We start from the raw sequence: 11,224 nt of genomic DNA on the forward strand, positions 1-11,224 counted from the left end.
CAATAGAAATAGATACCACAATGCTTTATACCTCCTTTCCCAGAAGTATATGTACTTGTTTCTACCTTACCATAAAGCCAGCAATTTTTCCATCCAATGTAAACGTTGAAAGTTTTTCATGTTTTGTTACAGATTTCTTCTGGGACCAGAATATATATTTCAAGGTCAAAATTGCCCCATACAGTTACTTCTGTGCAACTGCCCTTTTAATTAATAGTTAAATAAAGGTGATTTATCAGCCCAGATTTATAAGCCAGAAATGTCTTTGTTCTATGATGGAACTGACCTTAGGAAAATTTGTAAGTTTTCTCCTTAGGTTTCCTCCTATATGTAGGATATTGTGAAAAATCCATATACTTCAGTATTGGGAGGGACTAAGTTAAGAGATGATTGTAGGCAATATTTTCAGTCCTGTAGGACAGTTCGTTTTGTGCCTTCCTGAGCCCAAAGAAAGGAATCAGTTTCTTTTAAACTTAACAGTTTTATCTACTATTTAACATTAAGAAAATGAAAATGTAATCTCATTCAATGCATGCTTTTGTTTTATAGGGATTTATTGTATATAAAAACAAATATGTAAAAATCTTCTGACTCCAGAATTCTGAAAAGGAACAACTTAGATTGTCACATTCAAAGCGAATATTACATTTCAAGAAAACGGGGTCTTTAGTACTAAATTAGCATTCTTCAAATAGTCTTTCTAAAAGACTATTAGAAGCTACAATTACTAAAGGTTGCTGACAAAACAAAACATGGTATTGTTTTACATTCTGTTCCTTACCTTACTTTTCTTTCAACACAGTTTCCACATTTAGTGTATAATATAAAAACTATGTAAAAATGTGACCTAACCTTCTACAGAAAGAATCTGTTGTGGTAGAAACTCTGATCTCTTTTCCCACGCATAAACTATGTCAGACGACAGACAAGACTTTGCTAAAGCTAACAAAGGATATTTCTCAGTTCAGCCCTTAAAAGACAGGATAAAGCCATACACATAAATTTCTTAGTACACCCTACAACTTCCCAGATGCTAACAGCAGAGTTGATAAATGCTTGCAGAAAGAGTTGATATTGCCTGCTATATAATCTTGAAGACAAAGAAAATGAAAGAAATTAGCAGCTTCTCCAACTGGCAAATGACGCTGAGTGACAAGATCTTTGGGAAAATATAATCATCTTAGAGTTTTTAATAATCCAGGAAGGATGTGCTAAGCATTGCCAGATAACTGGCATTCCCTAGGTTTTAAGGCAAAAATGTTGAGGGAAAAGATCCATATGGATAATTTAAGGTTGACCACAGAAATCTACATTGCATTACTTTATTTCAAAGCAATTTCTCATTTGTACATATCCAGTACACAAAATGTTCCACAAAATGTGTGTTGCAGAGACTCTGTGCTGTCTACTACTATATACTGAGTGCCTAGCACAGTGCCTGGCACATAGTATGTGCTCAATAAATATCGGTCAAGTGAATGAATACTTTATCACAGGCTCTGAAAGGGCATTACAAAGTCACAAATGATCCCAGTGAGAAGGCATAAAAGTAAATCAGTGTGAGTCTGAATGTGACTGTTGCTTGAACTGAGGTTTAAAATACATAAGTATACATATGTATTTGCAGGCACACACATGAAACAATTTGATGAATAGAAGATATGAGAATTGGGACTAAATTTTAAGAATAACTAAACCCCAGAAGACTAAGCTCGAGAACTGGAAAAATGTGTTAGATTCCTGTCTTCCAAGTAAATATGAACATTTCTAAGTACAAATTTATATTCCTATTTTCTGAAGGAAATTTTTGCTTATTGGGAAAAGAAAAGCAGAGAATATCAGAAAATGTCTTTCAAATGGTAAATTTGGAAAAAAAAAAGTGAACCAGAACTGATAGTCTCATAGTACAAGTCTGCCACCGAAGGTTAATAATTGACAATGCATGAGAAATCATCAAATGCTTACTTTTGTGTTATTTTACTCTCATTATAATATAGCAAATATTACTGCACTCATATGAACAGACATTTTTGCATTATCTTAAATGGTTTATATTTAATAACTTACATGACACTTCTAAAAACCCTTTGAAATCAGCACCACAGTAATGCTTTTGGCAAGAAGTGAGATACAGAAACATTAGATAATTTACCAAAGGTCACAGAATTAGCACTAGAGGTAAGATTTGAACACAACCTCCAGATAAGCCATCACTTTATCTGCTCCTTCTCCGGCCTCTGTTAAAATGAGTGGCATTCAAAGGCAACAGGTATCTCTCTATTTTACTGTTTGCAGCGCATTAGCAGGGATTTCCTCATTTAAACCTTAAAAGTGAAATGAAGTGCAAGGGAGGGAAGAGACAGTAAGAGAATACCTAAAGGTTTTCAGTGAATTCAAGATCACTGGCCAGGATCAACAACTTTTCATCTTTGGAACAAAAAGAAGGGAAAGGGAAAAAAAGCCAAGTCCTTGGCCTGAGAGGGATATAGTATGAGGTGACAGAGAGAACACAGACATCTAGGAAAGGTCCTTTGCCTCCCGCGTGCTACTCCTTGAGGCTACCTATGGATAAGGCCAAGTTTGTGCACGTGAACTCAGTAAGTGATTTTCATAATGAAAAATGGCACCATCAGTTTTGTGCAGCCTCATTCTTAGTTAGCAAGAGAGGAACTCTTACGTTCTGTGCAAGTTCTTTTGTGCATTGCTGACTAGAATGTATGCATTGAAAATGAATGAAAGAAATCCATAAGAACAGATATATCTTTACAGTTTGTTGTACTTTTTACCTTAGAAAGGAAGTGTTGAGAGACATTTTGTTTAGGATCAGAAGAATTTGAGAGTTAGGTTTCCTGATTTTCAAATAAATTTGAACTTCCTGAGTACAAAGTTTAGAATCAAATTCCTACTTTCTGGGCAGCGTTTTATTTATTGGTGATAAAATGTGAGTTTTCTGCTTCAAAGATAAAAGACTGGAATGATTTTTAAAGGCCGGAGAGCCAGGCATAGTTAGGACAAAGCTAAATTTTAATGAGTTAAGTGTAAATGAATTAGAAACATGCATCTCAGATTTCTTATTAAAATATACATGAGGTTACAGGTTATAAAGAAAAATGCTTGGCAACGTACAACCCAGCAGTTGCCAATCTTAAAACATTTGAGACATTTTATCAGTTGTCCCAACAGCAGATGGACACTGCTGGTTTCTTCTGTCCTTTGCTTGCATCACTGCGTTCTTTAAAGCTTAAAGTGTCTTTCCTAGATTAACTTCTTTAGCATATTGCACATTTGTTATTCCTAGGCACACAGAGTTAATATTTCCCCAAGATTGTAAAGCACATATACTATTATTCAGCTACTTGGTATCTTATCAGAGAGGAACTGCAAACCCAGGCATACTCTCTATATGTTCACAAAGAACACCTTCATTCCATGCAAATTTACATAGGTACTGGTTACCCAGGAGCACACAGGATTATCTATGAATGCCAAGGAGTACATATGAGTAACAAGGACTACACTATACTTTTGCCTGTTTTCTATAATCATGCTTTAAAACCTTGTCTTTTCAGGATTTATGTTTAAAAGAGCTGGCCATGTTCAATTTTTTCAAAGAAAAGTAGAAAGTAGAAATTCCTTTGTTGTTTTACTGCATGTGTCAGAGGAAATGGAATACTTACTTGCACACAAATAACTATTTTTGTTTCCTTGTAGTTCAGAATATCTTATAAAGGACACTGCAACAAAAATTGTCATGAGAAATAATCACCCTTTCTTTTTGTGTCGTGCCATCTTAATTCGTCATCTTTATTATCATCAACTGCTCTGTGATAGTCCATTATGTGCATGGCCCACTGGTCTTAAGATAAAGCGTCAAATACATTAAGGTCTTTGGTTTCAACATGATGTCAAAAGAAATCACTGAAAACAATTGTTCAAATCATGTTAGTTACTTAAATGCCATTGTTTTTACAATGCAAACGTTGCACAACTTACTCATTTGGGTCCAAATTATTGCATATTTCTCTAAGAGACCCTACCAAGCAAATAAGGAGATATGTTGGCACTGATGACCTGGTCTTTATTATTAAATCATTATGGTGCCTGCCCCACAAGATGTAATCCTTTGTGTTCCTACCCTAAACCTTCCATCTTCCTTTCCACATAACTTATACTAAGCACTTATTTAGGATTCTACAGGACCGAATAGTCAATGTGTCATCTTATTTGGGCCATATGACTATGCTGGGAAAATGGTTGGCCAGACATTATAAACCACATTTTATGAATGAGGAACTAAGTGACCATGACCTTGGAACCATCTCCTTACTGCTAGGCATCAGTGTCTTTATTACAGTACTTGCCACATCAACTCAGGTTGTTTGAAGGATGAAATAAGAGAATGCATATAAATACTATAGCATAGTCCCTAATGTATATTAACTATTTTATAAATATCAAATATCATTATTATTATTACTGCTTAGGATCTCTTGGTTATTAACTGGTGCCATCAGCATCAAAGTCTGGATCTTCTAATTTCTTGTCTGGTACACTATAGGCTTTCCATTGCCCACAAGAAAATTTCTGAAAATAAAATAAAAACCTCTGTGTTCTCTCTCCTGTTTATTTTGCTAGCCTTTTGTTGTCTAACCCCTTACCCACTGGCAGTCCAGTCAAGCCAGGCTGCTGACAGACACTCTCTCCTACTCTCTCAGGGTACACACTGTGTTCAGAATTTCTTTCTGTTCAGTGAATTCACATTCATTCTCAGGACACAGCTCAGGTGGTAAATAAGTCAACTTTGTGGACCCACTGACAGGACGTTCTGCCTCTGTATCTGTAGATTTCCTTCTTCTCTGTTTAACAACCCTCACCTCATTGTTAAGCAGTTTATTGTCTCTCCCATGAACAAAACTGTGCAGTCTTTGAAGACAGGATTTCTGTTTTATTCAACCCTGACCTCTATATCTTTCTGTTGGTTAATATTTGTTGACTTGATTCTAAAATCATTTTTTTCCCCTTCATCATTCTGCCACATATGCTCAGGATGACTTTGGCAGACCATAGTTACAGAATGAAGGTTCTCAATAATATTTGATTAAACATTCAGCCTGATAGATCTGGTTCCCTTGGTTAAATATTGGTTCCTATTTCGAGAGAATGTTTTGCTTATTCATCTGATGATGGACAAGTAGACTGGATAAACTCTAAAGTTTTCCATGAACGTTGTTCAACTTTCCACCAAGACTGCCTGTTTCTTTACCTTTATTTCCTGAGAGTTTCCTCCGTGTTCACTATGTTCCAGTGAACAAGCTACACTGATGTTCTTTTAGTTTCTAAACATGTCAAGCTCTCCTTCTTCCTCAGAACATTGGCATGTGCTATACTCAGCTTAAAAGAGTCTTTCCACATCTTCACATGGCTGCCTCCCTCTCATCCTTCAGATCTCATTAAATACCAGCTTGTTCTGTGAATGTGAAAAGTCAAGTAGGTCTCCTTTTATTCTCCTTCATAGCTCCTTGATTCTTTTCTTTCTTCTTCTTTTTTTAAATCATGAAGTATCGTAAGTATTTTACTTATTCGCTTGCTTTTTGTCTGTTCCTCACATGAGAAGTAAGTTCCATGAAGGGAGGGACCACTTCTGTCTTATTGAGTATTGTGTTAACAACAGTCACAATAATTACATATTGAAGGAATAAATAAAGAATGAATGAACGAACACAGTAGGCATGGATGTTATATATTGTGGTGTCTATCAAATATAACTTTTTAGTAAACTAAACTACTTCAGACTCTGAAAATTTACAAAGAGAAATAGTCAAAAACAGCCAATCTGTCAGTAAGCTTATAGTCACTCCCCTAGTCATTTGTTAAGCAAACTGTTAGGTACAGTGCTAAGTACATGAGGTAGGCCTGTAAATAGACCATACCTTTACATTGTTCTTAGGATATTGGATAAAAGACTGTGATTTGATCTTCTGACCTTCTCAGCTTGAGGCTGCTATTTTCTCATGTTAACTATGACCCAGCCATATGGTCTTCTTTCAAGATATCCAAAATGCCATTCCGCTTACCACAAACATTACCCTCCTTTACTCATCAGAAAAAATATAGAAGATCAATTTGTCTGATTCTCTCACGTGCCCCTACTGTTTCTTGTGTCTTTGCTAAACTCATCCAAAATTTCCTAATGAATCTACCCTTCAGCCTGTGCCCTTTATTGCCAGGCTGCTGTTGGAAACAGACTTCTGTCTTCCCACAGTTGTCCAGAACTCTTGTGACTTTCTCTAAACCAAACAAAAATACATACTTTTACCTCGAGTACCTAATGTAACTTGGAGGATCATTCTATGATTCATAGAAGTTCCTAATAATAGAGTAGCTGCCTTTCCTTCAGAGACCATGGTGGATATTTGAAACACTATGAAAGGATCATTAACAAGATGGAAGAGTGCATCAAGAAGGTCAGAGAAAAGGAGGAGAAAGTTGAAACACTGGAGCAATCAAGTTGGGTTTCATTTGGTGTTTTGAGAGTCTTTAGGGTAAATGCATTCCCTAATATTAGAATGCTTTTTGTAATACAAATAACATATTTTTACTAGTTGTATTTATCAAAAAAATTTAAAGGAATTAATCTTAAGAAAAAAATGTGGAATTTTACATTTCTTCCTTCCTTGCCAAACAAGAACTTTCTCATTTCTCATGTTTTGACTGCATTAACATCTATGTTGTCTGCATACAGTTGGAAAAATAGCATTTAATACAGTCTTTCCAAATTCAAGACATACCTTATTCTTCTCTAATATGCACTGTGATTAATACAGCTTGCTATGTCTCTAGTATGACTTTATAAACACAACCTTGCTGTATTCATCTTCCAAAATTGAAAAATGAGAACAAGCTTTTCTCCATTTAACTTTTTCTAAAGTTTCTGCAAAATGATGCTTGTGTTATACACAAGTTAACATCAGTTAAACATCAGTTGTACAGCTTTCTCTTTCTTTAGCTATTAGTCCCTTAGGTATAACTCTGTAATCAAAGGGAGGTCAGCTGTATCCAAATAAAAATATGCCAGAATGTCTCTGGCATAGATCTCTCCCTAAAGATTTCAGTAGTGTTACTTCAGGAGACAGAGAAAAAGTACTATGTTTTATCTAAAAATCTAAGAACTTAATTCATTAAAAAAATAAATTACTAAGTTACCCTTACAGAGAACTATACAAGCATAGGATCTCCATGTTGCTCATCAAGTTGTTTTTCTTTTTAATAAGTTTTGAAAGAGCTTGAACAATCACAGAAAAAAAAAATACTGCTGTATAGACACTGTATGGCTACTATTGATGAACACTTCTCATATTGCTGTAAAATATAGGGAGAACATAGTAATTCAAATTCAATTTGTGCATCATAGTCATTGCCCAGTATCCAATTAGTTTCAGAAGCAGCTGAGGGCCAGTTGTTGGCAAAAATATGAAGTAGATGGAGAACATTTCTTTCACTCTATGTAGATATCAGTTGTCAAAGCTTCTGAACTTCCTCACTAATTATTGTTCTAGTCCTAATAACGAGCTTAACATGGAATGACTAAGGGTATCTGCATTTTACTTGCCCTACATATAAATCTAGGTCTGAAATAGATCTTATCTTGAATCCCAGAAGTTTCCCATCATTACAATGGGAAATGAGTCCCAATGGAGTGACCCTGAAGCTTGGTTTCCATGGAAGCTTTCCTCTCTACTCATACATTGCCTAAATTGGATGTCGCTTAAAACAGTTGCACTTACCCAGAAGCTTTTTGTTGAATGCCTCGTATTTGCAAATGGTCATAACAAGTATAAATGAATTCCACCTTGGTTAATTGCACTAATTTCCAGATGTTCAATTTACTTATAATTGTTTCTTCTCCTTCTTTTCTCTTTCATTATTAACTAATTTTTCAGGCTGGTGGTTTGATGCTTGTGGCCCATCCAATCTAAATGGAATGTTCTATACTGCTGGACAAAACCATGGAAAACTGAATGGGATAAAGTGGCACTACTTCAAAGGGCCCAGTTACTCCTTACGTTCTACAACTATGATGATTCGACCTTTGGACTTTTGAAGGCATAATGTCGAAAGGAGTCATAAAAGCAACAAAAAAAAATCTGAAGCTACCAGATACGAAACTGCTTGAAAACTTCTGAAGCAAACAATATTGTCTCCCTTCCAGCCACAAGTGGCATTTATGTGAAGTCACCAAGGTTCTTGACTGTGGACTTGGAGCCTTTAGAGTTCACAAAAGTCTCTAGATGGGATTAATCGTGTTCATAAGTCTTGACTGTGGGGAATGCCACTCACCATCATGTTTTAAAAAGGGAAGAAACTGCTCAGTTCACTGTGCTTCAAACTACTACTGGATCTTATTTTAGAACTATGGTAGCCAGATGATAAATATGGTTAATTTCATATAAAAACTGAAGAAAAAGAAGAAGAAGAAGAAGAAGAAGAAGAAGAAGAAGAAGAAGAAGAAGAAGAGGAGGAGGAGGAGGAAGAGGAAGAAGGAGGAGAAGAAGAAGGAGAGAAGGTATAGGAAGAGGAGGAGAAGGGAGAAGGAGGGAAATGAACAACAACAAAGAAAGAATATACAAGAAAAATACAAACAGGCCTGCCGTAATCCTTTGGAAAAGATGTATCACACAAGTGAAATGGTGTTATTTCTATGCAAACCTACTAAAAATCAGTTTATACTTTTGCACAATTTTGATAAAAGTTTAAGAATAATAGCATTGCCCTCTAAGTTGGTTAAATGTTAATGGATTTCAGAAGCCTAACTCTTAAGTCATACTTACTAGTTGATTTCAGTTAACCCATCTTCAAATGTAAATTCCATTTTGGTAAACCATAATGACTTGTAGTGCATGAAGAATAATAGTGTGAGTTAGAAACATGCTCCATGTACTCTGATTTTTTGATACAGTTTTCAGAAAAGAAATAGACATGATCAAGTATGGACATATAAAGCAAAAAATTACCCCCATGCTACAGTTTTCATTTACTTTAAAAACTGAGTGACATATAAATATATTTATAGCGTGAGTAAAATTTAAAGAATGTGAAATATACCATCAAGCTCTTAAAATAATATACATGCATTTAATATTTCCTTTGATATTATACATGAAACCAGTATTTTAGAGTATATTCAGTTGGAGTAAAACCAAATAAACTGGAACAGTTCATTTTACAATATCTTCTTGCATGTGTACACTTAAGCGTAACTTCATTATTTTTAAAATCACCATTTCAATTCTTCATTCTGTTATTTCATGCTAATTTAATTTTTGCTAATTAAGTGAAACATGTTTTCCAGATTCACCCTGTTCCAGTTTCTAGGAGAGATACACTTTGAAGTCTATAAAAATAAAAGAAGAATTATAAATACCATTGTACGTAGCATGTTTATATCCATGGTAAACCTAATAGCTGTTTAATCTGGAATATGCAAGATTGTCCTTCATTGAAGCAAACAAACACAAGTTTTGAAAGAAATCTACTATACTATTTTACATTATTTCTTCACGTTTTTCTCTCTCAGGCTCTGTTTTCATAAGCAACTTCTGATTTTTAAAAAATTATTTAGTGGAGAAAATTGTCAAAATTCTGTATTAAACATAAGGAAAACACCCCAAAAGAGAAAATTAATCAGTTATCTAAAAAATTGTGACTTCTAGCTACTATAATTCTCTCAATGAAAATATTCCTATGGGATAATCTATCTTAAGTGAATTTTGTGGCAATTTGAATTTAGTACAGTATTTTATCAAAAATAAACACTGCCTCTAAGTGTTCAAGGTTACAGTAGTGAAGCATTTTTATCAAAATGTGAGTTATTATGAGGTAAGAAAACTGAAATACATATTAAGTGTCCTTTCTTAGAAAAATAAGCTTGTTCAAGGCAACAATATAGATTTCCTCTATTTGAGAGAATAAAGCTATTCCATTTTTAGGAAAATAGTTTTTAAATTTGCCATCAAGTCTTCATGTTTATGCATCTGTAACAACCCTGTTTTGCCTCACAAGTGACATTCTCCCATATTATGCAGTTGTTCAGTTCTTGGTGACTCCTTCATAGCACTGTTCAGCCTCTCCCTCTAAAGTCCTTCTTGATTGTTTTCATTTAAGTGAATGAAAGTGAGTGTTTTGTTCTTTTGTGTTCCTACAGATTTTTGTTACCAGTCTTTTGATAAATACTATTTTCCAACTCATATTACAAAAATAAAATGAAATAATGAAAAAAAAAAAGAAAGCATGATATTTACTGTTTTGTTATCTGGGTTTGAAAAAATGAAATATTGTTTCCAATTATTTATAATAAAGCAGTATAAAATGTTTTATGACTTCATTATGTGTACTGTGTAATGCTTACAGCTGTGCAACTATTTAATATGTGTATCCTTTACATTTTAATTATTTCAAGGTAAGATAATTAGGTATTAGGATCTTTATGTTTTTATCTCATTAAACTTTATGTGGTTTCTAGACCATTTTTCTCACATCAGTCACAGATTTATTTGATTTTAAATAAAACTGAAAATGTATTCATTCAACCTCATCTCATTTTCAATAAATGTTTTACAAATTTTAAAATTAGAGATCTATAGAAGTATGGAATCACTGGGAGAAAAAAAAAAAAAAAACTACTAAATTAACTAATCCCTCAATCTCTGAAAAACTTCCAGTCTGGGATGCGATAAGAAAGCTTAGCTCCATTAGAATGTTAGATCAAAGCAATGGGTCTCAGTCCCACATCTCTGTATGGTTGTATGTTCTACCAGTTATGAATGCCATATTAGCATATAACAATTGACAATAAATTCTGGGAGCTCTGAACTGGAATAATGGGAGATGTGTTGAATATTTGAGAATGGAATAAAAGGGAAAGCATAAGGAGGTGCTACCAGCCCATCATGCCTGTAATCGTATCAGTGGTCTTATAAGGTCAGTCTCCTTAGAAGGAAGTTTCTTACTTTGCCCCTTGATTCTGCACCCATTAACACCACACTGATTTGAACATTTATTAACTTCCATCTACATGATTGAAAAACATATCCTTTCTCCCATTTTCTGCTTCTATTTACCATATCCACATAAGCTTATTCTTAGAGCCAGACTTCTGAAAGTTTCTCCCCAGCCCAAAACCCTTCAGTGTTTCCTCACTACTGCCTAAATTTGAAATAAATATGTC

General features: G+C 34.4%; 1 protein-coding gene across 4 annotated transcripts in view; it reads left to right on the forward strand.

The window, feature by feature from the left end:
* Positions 1–10,586, forward strand: part of ANGPT1 (angiopoietin 1) — a 244,359-nt gene extending 233,773 nt beyond the window's left edge. For all 4 annotated transcript variants that reach the window (XM_086695124.1, XM_025922621.2, XM_025922620.2 and 1 more), the window contains one exon: positions 7,941–10,586. In XM_086695124.1, the coding sequence (XP_086551250.1) occupies positions 7,941–8,101 (161 nt within the window). In that variant the 3' untranslated portion in view covers positions 8,102–10,586. The remainder of the gene's footprint in view (positions 1–7,940) is intronic.
* Positions 10,587–11,224: the final 638 nt, after the last annotated feature.

Source organism: Puma concolor, chromosome F2 (assembly GCF_028749965.1).
Source record: "Puma concolor isolate L17-30 chromosome F2, mPumCon1.1.hap2, whole genome shotgun sequence".
NCBI lineage: Eukaryota > Metazoa > Chordata > Mammalia > Carnivora > Felidae > Puma > Puma concolor.